Genomic DNA, 15,608 nt, shown 5'->3' with positions numbered 1-15,608 from the left:
CCCCTGCCCCTATGTGGGTCTCCATGGGGGCAACATCCCCTCCCCAGAGTTGTCTTACATAACAGACTTTGAGCTCCCCTCTTCCCACCTTGGGGGAAGGGGTCTGAACGCCCCCCCCCCCCCCCATTTTTCCTAAGGAAGTCATCCCTGCTCAGTGCTGTCCCTACTGGATGCACTGGGATGGGAGGTGGGGGGGGCGAGAAGTTTGCTCCTTGCTCCTCACCCCCCAAAGCCCCAAAACCATGAGACAACCCCCCCCCCCCATTTCCAGGCCCGCGTGGAGAGGATGGAGCAGTTCCAGAAGGAGAAAGAGGAGCTGGACAAGGGCTGCAGGGAATGCAAGCGGAAACTCGCCGAGTGCCAGAGGAAACTGAAGGAGTTGGAAGTGGCGGAGCCCGGGGGGGGTCCGGGGGGGCCGGGGGGAGCGGGAGAGGCTGCAGGCGGAGGCGCAGCAGCTGCGCCATGAGGAGAGGAACTGGGAGAGCAAAATGGAGGAGCTGCGCAAGAAGGAGAAGAACATGCCCTGGAACGTCGACACGCTGAGCAAGGATGGCTTCAGCAAGGTGGGCCGGGGGCTGTACCCCCCCCCCCCCCCCACATCCCCACCCCACGCCTTGGGATTGTTGTCCCCCGTTGGGGTCACGTTGGGTCTCCCCCCACTGGGTGTCCTGCCCCCTCGGGGTCATGCTGGGTCTTCCTCATTGGGGTGGGTGTCCCCCCATTGGGCTTAACCCCCCCCTCACCCCATGGGTGCCTCATTGGGGTCACATTGTGCCCCCTCCCACCCCCCCCCAGAGCGTCTTCAACGTGAAGGCAGAGGAGAAGGAGGAGACGGAGGAGCAGAAGGAGCAGAAGCACAAAACCTTCGTGGAGCGCCACGAGAAGCAGATCAAGCACTTTGGTGAGGGGGGCTGCCCCACATCCCCCCCCCACATCCCATCCCCAGCCCTCAACCTGGGGGTCCTGCCCCACCCTGCCCCAAACCCCTCCACGCACCCCCCCCAGCCTGGGATCCTGCCCCACATCCTGTCCTGCACCCCAACCTGGGGGTCACTCCCACCCCACACATTTCCCTCATTTCCCACATTTCCTCCCTTTGGAGGACCGGGTCTCTCTCTCCCTTTGGAGGACCGGTCTCCCTCTCCCTTTGGAGGACCGGTCTCTCTCTCCCTTTGGAGGACCATTCTCATCTCTCCCTTTGGAGGACCATTCTCTCTCTCCCTTTGGAGGACTGATTTCTCTCTTTTGGGTGGAATTGTTCTTTTTTGAGGGCTGACCTTTTGGGGACATTTCTCTATTTTGGGGGGTTGATGTCTCATTTTGGACCCCCCCAGGCATGCTGCGGCGCTGGGATGACAGCCAGAAGTACCTCTCTGACAACCCGCACCTCGTTTGCGAGGAGACTGCTAATTACCTGGTCATCTGGTGCATCGACCTGGAGGTGGAGGAGGTGTGGACCCCCCTGCCTCCTTTTTTTGGGGCGTTCAGTGCCTCCTCTCTGTGATTTGGAGTTTGTTTTTTTTGGGGGGGGGGGAAGAGTGTTGAGCGTCTCCAAATGGAGAAGGGGATGGAAGGAGCCCCCCCTTCCCCCCTTCCAACACTTTGGGTTTTTTGGGGGGTGAGGGGGTAGGGGAGGCACAGAGGTGTTCTGTGGGGAAATAGGGGGTGGGAATGAGTCCTGTCCCCGGGATTTGGGATTTTGGGGGATGGGGGCGGTTCCTTTGGGGATTGGGTTTTTTTGGGGGGGCTGAGGGGCTCTGAGTGGAAAAGGTGACAGAAAGGCCCCCCCCTCGGCGGCTTGAGGCTTTTCCTGGGGAGCCTTCTGGGAAAGGCTCCGGGCAGCAGCCCGTGCTCCGCGCTGTCCTCCTTTCGGGGCTCCTTTCGGGGCTCCTTTTGGGTGCTTTTAAGGGTTTTCTTGAGGCTCCCTTTGGCCTCTGACCCCCCGCCCCCACAGAAGCAGGCTCTGATGGAGCAGGTCGCCCACCAGACCATCGTCATGCAGTTCATCCTGGAGCTGGCCAAGAGTCTCAAGGTGGATCCTCGCGCGTGCTTCCGCCAGTTCTTCACCAAGATCAAGGTGAGCGTCGCCCCCCACCCCCCAGAGCCCCCAAAAGCCCCAGAAGGAGGGGATTCCCACCCAGAACGGGCCGCCCCCCCCGCAGACCGCCGACCAGCAGTACATGGAGGGCTTCAACGACGAGCTGGAGGCCTTCAAGGAGCGCGTGCGCGGTCCGCGCCAAGGCGCGCATCGAGAGGGCGATGAAGGAGTACGAGGAGGAGGAGCCGGCAGAGAACGCCTGGGGCCCGGCGGCCTCGACCCCCGTCGACGTCTACGAGTCGCTCCCCACCCCGTGAGTGCGACGATTTTGGCCTCCGATCTGCACGTTTGGGGCTTTCCTCTCTTTGGAGCTTTGGCCGTAACCCTGCCGAGGTTCACAGTGCGCGAGCGTGGCGCTTTTGGGGAGAAATTCCCATTTTCAGTGATTTTCTGCACTTTGAGCCATCGAGGCCGTTGCCCCCGTCGGTGCCCCCCCCGCTCTGTGCCCCACATCGCAACCCTCCTGTCACCACCCCCACGATTCTCTGCCCCACAGGGAGCTGCAGAAATGCTTCGATGCCAAAGACGTGCAGATGCTGCAGGACACCATCAGCCGCATGGACCCCACCGTGAGTGCCCCCCCCCAACGCCCACACCCCACAACTACCCTCTGCCCCCCCTTCCATAACAGCCCCCCATTTCTTGTTGCTGCAGGAGGCGAAGTACCACATGCAGCGCTGCATCGATTCGGGGCTGTGGGTCCCCAACGCCAAAGCGGCAGCTGAGGGTGGGGGGCAGGGGGGGCACACGGGCCAGGCGGGGGGGGGCAGCCCTGAAGCACTCTATGAAGAAATCCAAAAGGAGAGCCAGGAGGAGGAGGGGGGGCAGGGGAAGGCCTGAACCCCCCCCTTCAAGTGGCCCTGTCCCCATTCACCTCCCCCCCACTTCTCCCCCCGGGGGGGCGCAACGCGCTCTCTTCTCCCCCCCCTCGCTTTGCCCACTTTTGGAGACACACACACACATGGGGGGGAGAGGGGGGGCGGGCGGCTCTGTTTGGGGGTGGGACCCCCCTGCACTTGTGGGGCTGGGGGTGGGGGGGTCCCAGGGCAGCTGCTGCCCCCCCCTCTCCCCCCCAACTTTTGGCCGCCCCGCCCTCCTCAGCTCAGCACCAATAAAGTGATGGAAGCGATGGCCGGTCGTCCCTCTTTGTGGAGCTCTTAGCCCCATCATTGCAACGCCGCCCCAGAGATTCCCAGACTCACTGCCCCATAGGGCCGCTGTTCCCAGCTGCAGATTCCTGGACCCTCCGTCCCACAGACCTGCTGAGCCGTTGCCCCACAGCGACTCATCCCCACCCGGCCCCACAGATCCCCATCCCCCCCACATCGCTCCCAGCCCCACAACAGCACTGCACACAGTGGCTGCACCCCCTCCCACCAATTGGAGCCACCTGCTCCCCCACCCCCAGCTGTGCCCCCCCCCCCGTCCCTCAGTGCCCCCCCAGTCTGGCCCATTTCCACCCCATTTCCATCTGCCCTCCCCCCCCAACCCCCCCAGTTTCAACCACTTCCACCCCAACATTCTGCTCTGCCCCCCGATGTGCACCACGTAACCCCAGCCCCCCAAGTGTGGGTGACCCCCACCCCATATCGAGCTGTGCCTCCACAGTTCGGCCCGTCTGCCCCCCACCCCCGTGCCCAGTTCGCACCCCCTGCCCCCCAAAGCCGTACCCCATTCATTCAGTGCTGCCCGTGGCCACGCCCCATTCAGGCCACGCCCACATCAATAAGCCCCGCCCCCTCACAGCTACGCCATTCACAAAAAACGCCCCGCTCTTCCGCGAGCTCCGCTCCCGCGTAGGGGCGTGTCCCCCGGCAGCGTTCGGCCAATGGCAGCGCGCGTCTCCGGTTACAATGGGCGGTGGCGGCGGCGGAAGCGAAGCCGGAGCGGAAGCGGGGGGCGGAACCGGAAGCGGGGGGAGGAAGCGGAAGCGGAAGCAGGACGGAAGTGAAAGCGGTGAGAAGCCGGTGTGTGAGGGATTGTGGGGTTGGGGTTCAGGGACTGTGGGGAGATGTGGGGCTGGGGGTGTTTGGGGTGGGAGTGGGGGTCGGGGCTGTGAGCCGCCATCCTCATTGGCTGCAGCTTTTATGGGATCCCTCGTCCCCTTGGGATCCTTTCCATGACCCCCACCAACACTTGGCATCCCCTTCCTTGCTCCTCCCCCCTCGCCCCCCTTCGGGACCCCCACTTCTCTGAATCCATTCCCCCCCAATCTATCCCTCGGGATCCCCTCCCTGACCCCATATTCTACCCCCTTCCCCTGCTTTGGGATCCCCTCCCCCCACTTTAGGATCCCTTTCCTTGCCCCCGCTCCCCCCGCTCTTTGGGACCCTCCCGACCCCCCAATAGGCCCCTCAGGATCCCCCCCACCCACCCCCCCTTCCTCCCCCCCACAGGTCACCACCATGTTACGCCCCAACCCCAGAACCAGGTGGGTCCCTTCCCACTACCCAACCCACCCCCTTCATTAACCGTGCCACTAATTACCCCCCCCAGGCCATGTCGCTGTGCCGGAGCGCAGTGAGCCCCCCCGGTGTCGCCATTTTCCTGCACGGGGAGGGGGATGGGGGCGGAGAGGAGCAATGGCGGAGCGATGGGAGCGGAGCGCCGAGTGCTGAGGAGATCTGCGTGGAGTTGGCACGGCGCCTCGGTGAGAGGGAGCTTCGTTAGCCACTAATTAAGGGGGGGTGGCGAGGGGGTTCTGTGGTCCTGTGATCTGTAAGGACCTTTCCAACCCATCCTGTAGTCATGTGATCTGTAAGGACCTTACCAACCTGTCCCATTGTCCTGTGATCTGTAAGGACTTTTCTGACCTGTCCCATGGTCCTGTGATCTGTAAGGACCTTTCCGACCCATCCCATGGTCCTGTGTTCTTTAGGGACCGTCCCTACCCACCCCATGACCCTACATCTTCCAGGACTCTCCTATCCCACAATTCAGTGACCTTCCAGGACCCCCCTGCCCCCACCCTCCAGTTGTGTGACCTTCCAGGACCCACCTGGCTGTCCCCACAGGCATCTCCCCACGCTGCGCAGCACTGTTCGCGCTGTATGATGCACCTTCCAGGACCTGGCTGCCGCCCAACCACCGCTTCGGTGCCGTGGAGGACCGCGACCGCCGCCTGCACTTCCGCATCCGGTGAGCCGGGTCCTGTCAGCTCACAGCTACCCTGGGGTGGGACTGGCCAGGTCCTTGAAGAGAACAGAAGGATGGGATGGTTGGAGTGGAAGGGTCCTGGAAGGTTGTAGAGCCATAGAGTGAGTTGAGAGGATCCTGGAAGGTCACTGAGCTGTGAAGTAGTTTGAGAGGGTCCTTACAGGTCACAGAAGAATGGGATGGGTTGGAAAGGCCCTTACAGATTACAGAAGCATGGGGGGGGATAGGAAGGCCCTTAAAGATTAAAAAGCCGTGGGATGGAGTGGAAAGGTTCTCACAGATTGAAAACACATGGGTTGTGTGGGAAAGGTCCTTACAGATTAAAATTGTGCAGGATGGATTGGAAAGATTCTTACAGGCAAGAATAAAAAAATGTGGGATGGGTTGGAAAAGTCCTTGCAGATTAAAAAAAACATCCGGTAAGCTGGAAAGGTCCTTACGGATCACAGAACCACGGCTCTCTCACCTCAGGTTCTACTTCCGGAACTGGCACGGCATGAACGAGGCAGAGCCGGCCGTCTTCCGCCACGCGCCGCGGCACAACGAGGGCACCGGAGAGAAACCGCGCGGCACGGCCGTGCTCGACAGGGCGTCCTTCCAGTATCTGTTTGAACAGGTGGGGCAGGTCCTGAAAGGTCAAAGAAATGAGGGACGGTTGGGTTGGAAGGGTCCTTAAAGATAATAGAAGAATGGAAGGATTGGGCTGAAAGGGTCCTTACAGGTTATAGAACCACAGAATGGGTCAGAAAAGTCCTGGAAGGTAATGGGACTGTAGAATGGGTTGGAAGAGTTCTGGAAGGTAATAGAACCATGTAACGGGTTGGAAGGGTCCTGGAAGGTCATAGAACTGTAGGAAAGTTGGATGGGAAGCCTCCTTCAAGCTCTCTTCCCATCACCATCTGGTGTTCTTCCCCTCCACAGGGAAAATTCGACTTCATTAACGATGTGGCATCGTTAACGGACTTCCGGTCGGAGCAGGAAGTACAGCGCTTCAAAAACGAGAGCCTGGGCATGGCCGTGCTGCACCTCTGCCACATCGCCCTCCACAGCGGCCGCTGCCTCGAGGAAGTGGCACGGAAGTACAGGTGGGCACCCATGGGGGTGGGAGTTGAGGGGCTGTGGGGTGGGATTTGGGGCCAGGATTTGGGGATTTGAGGTGGGGATGTTGGGGATTTTGGGTGGGGGCTTTGGGTCGGGATTTGGGGTCAAGATTTTGGGTTGGGATTTGGGGATTTGGGGTTGGGTTTTTGGGTTTGAATTTTGGGTCGGGATTTTGGGGATTTGGGGTCGGAGCATTGGGACGTTCCAACAGCGCTTCTGCTGTTCCCACCCTCTTCATCCCACAGCTTCAAGGCGTGCATCCCGCGCTCCTTCCGGCTCCAGATCCAGCAGAGCAGCGCCGTGACGCGGCTCCGAATGAAGAACGTCTTCCGGAAGTTCGTGCGGCGCTTCCAGCGGCACACGGTGGGCGCGGGGACGCTGACGGAGGAGGACGTCATGTTCAAATATTTGGCCACCTTGGAGCTGCTGGCGCCGCGCTTCGGCTCCGAGCGCTTCGCCGTGCTCTCCTTGGACGTCTCCAACGAAGGGGAGAAGGCACAGCCCTGCGGCAATGGGGGGCACGCGATGGCGGAGCGCGGGGACGCGGCGTCCCCCGGGGAGTCTTCGGTCAGCCACGAGGTTCTGGTCAGCGGCACCGGTGGGATCCAGTGGCGGCCCGTGCCCAGCCGGGTGAGTTCGTGGGGGGTTGGGATGGGTTTGGGGTGGGAGGGTCCTTACAGGTGGTAAAATGGGGTGGGATTGGGTTGGGAGTGTCCTTAAAGAACCTGAAATAAGTTGGTTTTGGATTGGAAAGGTCCTGAAAGGGTGTAGAAGGGGTTGGATTTGGGTTGGAAGGGTGCTTAAAGATCATAGGACCACAGAGTGGGTTGAAAGGGTCCCTAAAAATCATGGAATGATGGAATGGCTGGGTTGGAGGGTCCTGTAAGGGTGTAGAATGGGTTGGATTAGGGTTGGGAGGGTCCTTAAAGATTAAAGAATCATGGAATGTGGTGGAAGGATTACTAAACATTACAGAACCACAGATTGGTTGCGTTGTAAGGATCTTTAAAGGTTTTAGAATAGGTTCCATTTGGGTTGGGAGGGTCCTTAAAGATCACAGAACCACAGGATGTGTGGGAAGGGCCCTTGAAGGTCATAGAACAACGTGACTGTTGGGTTGGAAAGGACCTCGAGGCCCCCCCAGCCCCACCCCCGCTGTTCCCAATGCTCCATTTCGCTCTGCAGAGCGTTGAGGTTGTCTCCCACCGCGGATATTTCGGGCGGAGGAGCAGACGGAAGGATCCGGAACCCCCGGCACCACCGGAGCCCCCATGGGTGCACTTCTGTGACTTCCAAGAGATCACCCACATCGTTGTCCAGGAGCGCAGGGTCTGCGTCCACCGGCAGGACAACAAGTGCATGGTGAGCGCTGCAGTGGGAAAGGGGGGGGGGTTGGTTCTTGCTGGGGCTTTTGGGTGGAGATTGAATGTATTTGGGGCTGCCTGGATGTGAAAGATGGAAAGGACCAGTGGGGTTCAGGTTGACCCAAGGGTTGACCAAACATTGGCCAACAGTCAACTGAATGATTGACCAATGGTCGACCAGCTGTCAATGCTGTTGTTGACCAATTAAGACCAGCAGTTGACCCAAGGGTTGACCCAACAGCCACTGTAGTGGTTGACTTGTTAAGACCAACGGTTGACCAAGGGTTGACCACTGGCTAACACAACAGTTGACCAACAGTTGACAAAGCGTTGACCAGCTGTCGACCAGCAGTTGACCAGTGGCTAACTCAACAGCTGACACAAAGGTTGACCATTAGTTGACCCAGGGGTTGACTCAGCGGTTGGCCAGCAAGCCAGCAGAGACCCAGAGGTCCCCTCCAACCCTTTGACTTCTGGGATGTGGGGACTCCGCTTCCCCACACCTCATTGCCTCCCCCCCCCTCCCAGGAGGTTCTCCTCCCGTCCCACCCGAGCGCTCTCTCCTTCATCTCCCTGCTCGACGGCTATTTCCGACTGACGGCCGACTCCAACCACTACCTGTGCCACGACGTGGCCCCGCCGCGCCTCGTCATGAGCATCCTCAACGGCATCCACGGCCCCATGCAGTGCGTCCCGCGCCCCGCTGCAACGCCCCGCGACCTCGGGGTTCCCCACAGCGTTTCCCCTTCCGCAGGGAGGAGTTTGTCTTTGCCAAACTGCGTCGGGAGGAGCACGAGGAGGGGCTCTACGTCCTCCGCTGGAGCGTCCTGGACTTCGATAGGGTGATTCTGGCTGTGGCCAAGAGGGACCACCAGGAGGTACCGCAACTGTCCCACATCGGGGGGAGGAGATGGTTGTTGGGACTGGAAATCTGCTGATCTTGGGGTTCCGCCTGAGCTCAGGAGCTGCAGCAGAGCTCGCTGCAGGAGGTGGAAGGAAGCGGTGTCGATGTAGGGCGTCCTCTAGTTCCTGGGCTGCGCTGTTAATTTGTGTTGCCTGATGAGAGGAGTGGGAAGGGGGAATCCGTGTGCCCCTTTTGAGGGTTGAGGTTGGGAACCCAATGGGCTCCACCAGTCTCAATAGGAACCCAATGGGCTCCACCGGTCACACGGGGATCCCAGTGGGGTCCAGCAGAACCTGCAGGGCTCCTCCAGGCATTGGCTGACAGATCAGTGCCAGCACCACCCACTGTCCCCCAGGACCCCGCTGTGCCGGGCGCCCTCCAGTTCCGCCAGTTCCGCATCCAGAAGAAGGGCAGCTCCTTCGTGCTGGAGGGCTGGGAGCGTGAATTCCGCACCGTGCGGGCGCTGCTGGACGCCCTCCAGGGCTGCACGCTGCGCTCCGGCGACGACAGCTTCACGGTGAAGCGGTGCTGCCTGCCCAAACCGGGAGGTTCGGCCCGATTCCCCTTTCCTTCCGCCGTGAAGGGGGGCGCAGCGCTGTCGGCGCGGCCCGCTGGACATCTGCTCCTTCTCCTGGCAGAGATCTCGGATCTGCTGATCACCACGCAGAAGGTGAAGGACAACGCGAAGGGGATCCTCAACCTGACCCAGCTCAGCTTCCACCAGATCCGCAAGGATGAGATCACTCAGGTTGGGGGGCTCAGCCCCACATCTGTGTGGTGTGGGGGCAAGGAGGGAGACCTGGAGCGATCCCGGAGCCATGGGGGGAGGAGGGGACCTCTGGGGATCCCCCAGTCCCATCTGCACCAAAAAAACAACTGTTGGCCAGCCGATGGTCAGCCATTGGCCACAGGGACACCAGTGGCCATCTTGGCTAACAAGGGCACATCGTCGGCTCGCGGCCAGCTGTTGGCCACTGGTTGGTCCCTGGGATGTCAGTGGCCATTGTGGCCAATGAGGGAGTGCCGTTGGCTTGTAGTCAACCAATGGTCAGTCATTGGCCACCGGGATGCTAGCGGCCATCTTGGCCAAGGAGGGCACACCACAGGCTTGTGATCAACCACCGGGCCACCATCTGCCCTTCTCCTCCCACCCTCAGCGAGCCCACCTGGGCCAGGGCACCCGCACCCACATCTACGATGGCGTCCTGAATGTCCGCGGTGCTGCCGGGCCCGACGAGGCCGAATACTTCTCCACCGAACAGAACAACAACAGCGACGGCCGCGAGATGCGCGTGGTGCTCAAAGTGCTGGACCCGACCCACCGCGACATCGCCCTGGTGAGACCCCACCACCACCCACTGCCTGCCGGCACCGGGCTGCCCGCGGCTCTTTGCCCACGGCTCTTTGGCACGTTCTCTCTGCAGGCGTTTTTCGAGACCGCCAGCTTGATGAGCCAAGTGTCGCACGTCCACCTGGCCTTCGTGCACGGCGTCTGCGTGCGGGGATCCGAGAGTGAGTGATTCCGTGCTTTTTGTCCCAAAAAGTGAGCGGGGCGCCCACCCGTGGTGGGGGTGGGGCTGAGGGGGGTTCAGAGTGTTTCTGAACTGACTGTGCTGTGGTTTGGTCGTTTGGTGATCTGTAAGGACCCTTCCCACACAGCCGTTCTGTGGTTTGGTGGTTCTGTCATCTTGAAGGACTTTTCCAACCCGCACCCAACCCATTTTATGACCTTTAAGGACCCTTCCAACCCAATCATTCCATAGTTTTGTAGTCTTAAAGGACCCTTCCAACCCATCCCACGGTTCTGTGACCTTTAAGGACCCTTCCAACCCATCCCATGTTTCTGTGGTCTTCAAGGTCCTTTTCAACCCAAATGTTCTGTGCTTCTGTGATCTTGAAGGACACTTCCAACTCAAACCCAGCTCATTCTGTCACCCTGTGACCTTCAAGTACTTTCCCAACCTAAATCTCTCTCGTTCTGTGGTTCTATGATCTTGAAGAACTCTTCCAACCCGTTCTATGGTTCTCTGATCATCAAGATCCCTTTCAATGTAACCCATTTTGTTACCTTTAAGGACCTTTCCAAACCAACCATTCCATAGTTCTGTGGTCTTTAATGACTCTTCCAACCTGCTCTGTGTTTCTCTGACCTTTACAGACCCTTCCCACCCCAAGCCAACCCATTCAATAACCTTTAAGGACTCTTCCAACTCAAGCCCAACCAGATCTATCATTCTATGACCTTCAAGGACTTTCCCAGCCCCTCCCCTATTTCCATCTGCAGATATCATGGTGGAGGAGTTTGTGGAGCACGGCCCCCTGGACGTCCTCCTGCGGAAGGAGAAGGGCAGAGTCCCCGTGGGGTGGAAGATCACAGTGGCCAAGCAGCTGGCCAGCGCCCTGAGCTACCTGGTGAGACATGGGGGTGTCCCCATGGTTGCCTAGAGGCGCGGAGACACCCATTTTGGGGGGGTTTGACCAGTGCTTGACCAGTGGTTAACTAATGGTTGACCAGTGGTTTACCAGTGGTTGGTCAGTAGTTGGCAAATGGTTGACTACTGATTGACCAGTGGTTGTCTGATTATTGACCAGCTGTCGACCAGTTGTTGAGCATTGTTTCACCACCGGTTGACTAACGGTTTACTAATTGTTGACCAACGGTTGACCAACGGTTGGCCAACAGTTGCCCATGAGCCAGCAGTGTGCCCCGGTGGCCAAAACAAACCGGGCCGGGGGGACGGAGAGGTGACCCCAACCCCACACTGCGCCTCTCCCTGCTCCCCCAGGAGGACAAGAGCCTGGTGCACGGCAACGTGTGCGCCAAGAACGTCCTGCTGGCGCGAACGGGGCTGGGTGATGGCACGCAGCCCTTCGTCAAGCTCAGCGACCCTGGGGTCAGCTTCACTGCGCTGACCCGGGAAGGTGAGGTGTCCCCGCTGTCCTCCCTGCGTCGTGGGGGTTGGGGAGGAGTTGGGATTGCAGTTGGAATTGGGGTTGGAGTTAGGATAGCCATAGTGTTGGGGTGGGGTTCTGTTTGACTCTAGGACGTGGTTGGGACTGGGTGGGGACAGGGTTAGGTGGAGTTGTGATGGAATTGGGTTAGGGTTGGAGTCAAGACCTACTGGAACCCCTCCTACTGGGACCCTCCCACTGAGAGCGCCTTAACTACTGGTACGCTCTCCTACTGGGACCCCCTCCCTGTATCCACCACACCGTGCCCCCTTCCCCCCACCCCTCACCCCCCAGAACGGGTGGATCGGATCCCATGGATCGCCCCGGAGTGCATTCAGGACGTGGGGAGCCTCCACCCGGCGGCCGACAAGTGGAGCTTCGGCACCACACTGCTGGAGATCTGCTTCGACGCCGACGTCCCCCTCAAGGAGCGCACGCCGGCCGAGGTGCCCCCATCTCCATTTTCCCCACACGTGTTCCGTGGTGAGGAGACCCTAAAATTCATATTTTTTTTTCCAATATTTTTTTGTAGAAAGAGCGTTTCTATGAGAAAAAGCACCGCCTGCCTGAGCCGTCCTGCCAGGACCTGGCTGCCCTCATCCAGCAGTGCCTGAGCTACGCGCCCGCCGAGCGGCCGTCCTTCCGTACCGTCCTGCGGGACCTGACCCAGCTGCAGCCCCACAGTGAGGCCCTGCCCCACACCTCCTCTGCCCCATAGAAGCTTCTCCCATTGGGTGGTGGTGGTCCATCACCATTCCCATCGCTCCTTCTTAATTCAGGGACCTGGGGTGTGAAACCGGAGCAAAAATGGTGTCCATATGGCATGGGTAGGGGGCACAGAGTGCTCAGATCCCACCCTCCCCATAACCTCTGTCCCTTCCAGACCTTGTGGACGTCTCCTCCGTCAACCCTGACCTCCCCGTGTCCGACCCCACCGTCTTCCAGAAGCGTTACCTGAAAAAGATTCGCGAGTTGGGGGAGGTGGGTCTGTCATGGTGGTCCTTGGTGTGGGTCTGGGTGAAAAGGGTGGGCTGAGGGGGACCTCGTGGGGCAGGAAGGGCCCTCATGGGATGGAGAAGGACCTCATGGGGTTCTACAAGGCCAAGTGCAGGGTGTTGCTCCTAGGGAGCCACGCACAGCAGTGTGGGTTGGGGCTGAGCTGCTCTGGAGAAGGACCAGAGGAGGTCCTGGTGGCCAACATTTGACCGTGGGTCGACCAGTCATCAGTTGGCCATTGGTTGGCCATTGGTTGACCATTAGTTGGCCATTGGTTGGCCATCGGTTGACCACTGGTTGCCACAATCCCAAGCGCACTGCTGACCCCGTTGCGCATCCCCCACACTGCGTGCGTCCCCTCAGGGTCACTTTGGCAAGGTGGGCCTCTACTGCTACGACCCCACCAACGACGGGACAGGTGAGATGGTGGCTGTGAAGTCCCTGAAGGCCGGCTGCAGCCCGCAGCTGTTGGCCAGCTGGAAGAAGGAGATCGCCATCCTGAAGACCCTCTACCATGAGAACATCGTCAAATACAAGGGCTGCTGCAGTGAGCAGGGTATGGTGGGAGCGCTGTGGGGCCGCCCCCGGCAGCGGCTTGGGGGTGCTGAGAAGGGAATTTGGGGGGGGTTTCTGTGACTGAGTTTTGGGATGTCTCTCAAGAACGGTGTTGGGGTTGGGTTTGGGTCACCTCTCATGGTTGGGTTGAGGTTGGGCTCATGACTGGAGTTTGGAGCACCTCCAGCGGTTGGGGTCATGGTTGGGATTTGGGTCATCTCTCCTGACTGGGGACGTGGTTGGGGTTCGGGATCACCCTGCGGGATGCTCCAAATGCAGTTTTGGGGATTTCCCCTTCCTGGTTGAGGTTTGGGTCAGCTCTCATGTTCGGGGGGTCGTGTTTTGGGGCATCGGACCCCAATTTTGGGGTTCCACTGTCCCCCACTCTCCCCCCAGGGGAGCAGATGGTGCAGCTGATCATGGAGTACGTCCCGCTGGGCAGCCTACGGGACTTCCTGCCCCGGCACCGTGTGGGGCTGCCACGCATCCTCCTCTTTGCCCAGCAGATCTGTGAGGTGGGGGCCGGCCTTTCCCACCCCAAAAATGGTCCCATCCCCATCTTTCCGTCCCAGAATGGCTCCATCCATCCCCATCTTCCCGTCCCAAAAACGGTCCCAACCCCAATTTCCCATCCCCATTTCCCCACCCCAGAAACAGTCCCAGCCCCGTTTACCCTCTGCAGAAAATGGACCCAGCCCTGTTTTTCTTCTCTAAAAGTGCCTCTGTGCCTTATTTGCGTCCCTATGAACCCCTCTGTGCCCGATTTGTGTCCCTATAAACCCCTCTGTGCCCCATTTGTGTCCCTACGAACCCCTTCATGCCCCATTTGTGTCCCTATGAGCCCCTCAGCGCCCCCTCCTGCCCCCTCCCATCCCCCACTTCCCCCTCGAACGCCCCCCACCCCTCAGGGCATGGCCTACCTGCACTCCCTGCACTACATCCACCGGGACCTGGCAGCCCGCAATGTGCTGCTGGAGAGCGAGCGCCGCGTCAAGATCGGTGACTTCGGCCTGGCCAAAGCGCTGCCCCACGGCTGCGATTATTACCGCGTGCGCGACGACGGCGACAGCCCCGTCTTCTGGTGGGCCGTCACCCTGTGTCCCCGTTGGGTCTCCATTGGGTCCCCGTTGGGTCCCCCTTCGGGCCCCCCGTTAGGTCCCCTTTTGTTCCCATTGGGTTCCCATAGAGTTCCTGTGCAGTCCCCATAGCGTCTCCATTGGGTACCCGTCACCCCATGTCCCCATTGGATCTCCATTGGGTCCCCTTTGTGTCCCCATTGTGTCTCCATTGGGTCCCCGTAGGGTCCCTGTTGGGTCCCCCTTGGGTCCCTGTACCCCCATGCCCCCACTGAATCCCTATTGTGTCCCCATAGGGACCTCATAAGGTTTCCGTTGGGTCCCTGTCACCCCACGTCGTCATTGTGCCCCCAAAATGTCCCCGCGGTGTCCCCGTTGTGCCCCCATAAGAGTGACCCCATTGTGCCCACCCCCCAGTGCCCCTATAAGCGTGTCCCCATGAGTGTGCCCCATAAGTATGCCCCTCGAGTGCCCCCCAGGTTCGCCATGGAGTGCCTCAGGGAGTGCAAGTTCTCCTTCGCATCGGACGTGTGGTCCTTTGGAGTGACGCTCTACGAGCTGCTGACCCACTGCCACCCTGCGCTCAGCCCCCCAGCGGTGGGTCTGGATTGGGGGAGGGGGTCCCCAAATAAGGGGGGCGAGCGGCTCTGACCCCTGTGTGTGTCGTCCTCCCCCCGCCCAAAAAGCAGAAGTTCCTGGAGATGATTGGGGCCACGCAGGGGCAGATGACGGTGCTGCGGCTGATGGAGGTCCTGGAGAGCGGACGGAGGCTGCCGTGTCCCAGTGGCTGTCCCTGCGAGGTGAGGGGCAGCCCCTGCCCCATAAGTGGGACCCCCTGCCCCATAAGTATCCCCATGGCTGTCCCTGTGGGTGAGGGTCACCCGATGCCATTTCTGCTCACTATTTTCCCCTCTTTTCCCCCTTTTTTCCACGTATTTCTGCCCTTTTCCCCCCCAATTTCCCTCCATTCTGACCCGTTTCCCCCCCATTTCCCCCCACTTCTGCCTCACTTCCCCCCATTTCTCCCCCATCCCAGCTGTACCGGGTCCTGCAGACATGTTGGGATGCAGCCCCCACTTTCCGCCCCACATTTTCCCACCTCATCCCATTGCTGCGCTCCTTCTGCCTCAAATACGGCTCTGCTCCGCCCTCCGTCTTCAGCGTCCTCTGAGGACCCCCGAATCCCCTCGGACCCCTGGACTCCCCCAGCCACCACCACGGACCCCTCCCTGACCACCACACCCAATTTTGGGGTATTTAATTACTTTTTAATATTTCTTTTAATTTTTTTTTTGCTCCCCTCCCCCCCCCCCCCCCCCCACCCCTTTTTGGGGCTGTTTGGTACTTTTTAATTAATTTTTTTCTGCTAATTAATATTTTTTGGGGGGGGTCACATCCCAATCCAC

General features: G+C 60.0%; 2 protein-coding genes across 4 annotated transcripts; both read left to right on the top strand.

Moving 5' to 3' along the window:
* Nucleotides 1–236: 236 nt before the first annotated feature.
* Nucleotides 237–3,135, top strand: CDC37 (cell division cycle 37, HSP90 cochaperone). Its single transcript, XM_048932917.1, is given in 9 exon segments — nucleotides 237–408; nucleotides 410–563; nucleotides 796–901; nucleotides 1,335–1,450; nucleotides 1,955–2,077; nucleotides 2,163–2,231; nucleotides 2,233–2,351; nucleotides 2,595–2,667; nucleotides 2,753–3,135. Coding segments are annotated over 9 exon segments (1,068 nt in total). The 5' UTR covers nucleotides 237–286; the 3' UTR covers nucleotides 2,939–3,135.
* Nucleotides 3,136–3,844: 709 nt separating this feature from the next.
* TYK2 (tyrosine kinase 2) lies at nucleotides 3,845–15,516 on the top strand. Of its 3 annotated transcripts, none has more exons than XM_048932934.1 (24): nucleotides 3,845–4,065; nucleotides 4,595–4,748; nucleotides 5,113–5,236; nucleotides 5,726–5,870; nucleotides 6,176–6,339; nucleotides 6,601–6,985; nucleotides 7,541–7,717; nucleotides 8,248–8,405; nucleotides 8,474–8,597; nucleotides 8,979–9,171; nucleotides 9,262–9,371; nucleotides 9,781–9,960; nucleotides 10,048–10,135; nucleotides 10,908–11,035; nucleotides 11,410–11,545; nucleotides 11,870–12,021; nucleotides 12,108–12,258; nucleotides 12,459–12,556; nucleotides 12,935–13,127; nucleotides 13,523–13,641; nucleotides 14,035–14,207; nucleotides 14,682–14,799; nucleotides 14,892–15,002; nucleotides 15,239–15,516. In XM_048932934.1, exons 1-24 carry the CDS (start codon nucleotides 3,952–3,954, stop codon nucleotides 15,371–15,373), a joined length of 3,630 nt encoding a protein of 1,209 aa, XP_048788891.1. In that variant the 5' UTR covers nucleotides 3,845–3,951; the 3' UTR covers nucleotides 15,374–15,516. The 3 variants fall into 3 exon arrangements, with proteins under 3 accessions (XP_048788891.1, XP_048788892.1, XP_048788893.1); XM_048932935.1 differs by having other exon boundaries at nucleotides 3,957–4,054; XM_048932936.1 differs by lacking the exons at nucleotides 3,845–4,065; nucleotides 5,113–5,236 and having other exon boundaries at nucleotides 4,641–4,748.
* The last annotated feature ends 92 nt before the right edge of the window (nucleotides 15,517–15,608 follow it).

This window comes from Lagopus muta, unplaced genomic scaffold (genome assembly GCF_023343835.1).
Source record: "Lagopus muta isolate bLagMut1 unplaced genomic scaffold, bLagMut1 primary scaffold_150, whole genome shotgun sequence".
Classification (NCBI taxonomy): domain Eukaryota; kingdom Metazoa; phylum Chordata; class Aves; order Galliformes; family Phasianidae; genus Lagopus; species Lagopus muta.
This window is presented reverse-complemented; position numbering and strand designations above follow the sequence as displayed.

Bases quoted from the DNA above. Each gene is read 5' to 3' on its own strand.
- TYK2 (XM_048932934.1), top strand. From the start codon at position 3,952: ATGGGCGGTGGCGGCGGCGGAAGCGAAGCCGGAGCGGAAGCGGGGGGC. The intron at 9,961-10,047 runs GTGAGACCCCAC...TTCTCTCTGCAG, and splicing joins CCCACCGCGACATCGCCCTG to GCGTTTTTCGAGACCGCCAG. The intron at 14,208-14,681 runs GTGGGCCGTCAC...AGTGCCCCCCAG, and splicing joins GGCGACAGCCCCGTCTTCTG to GTTCGCCATGGAGTGCCTCA.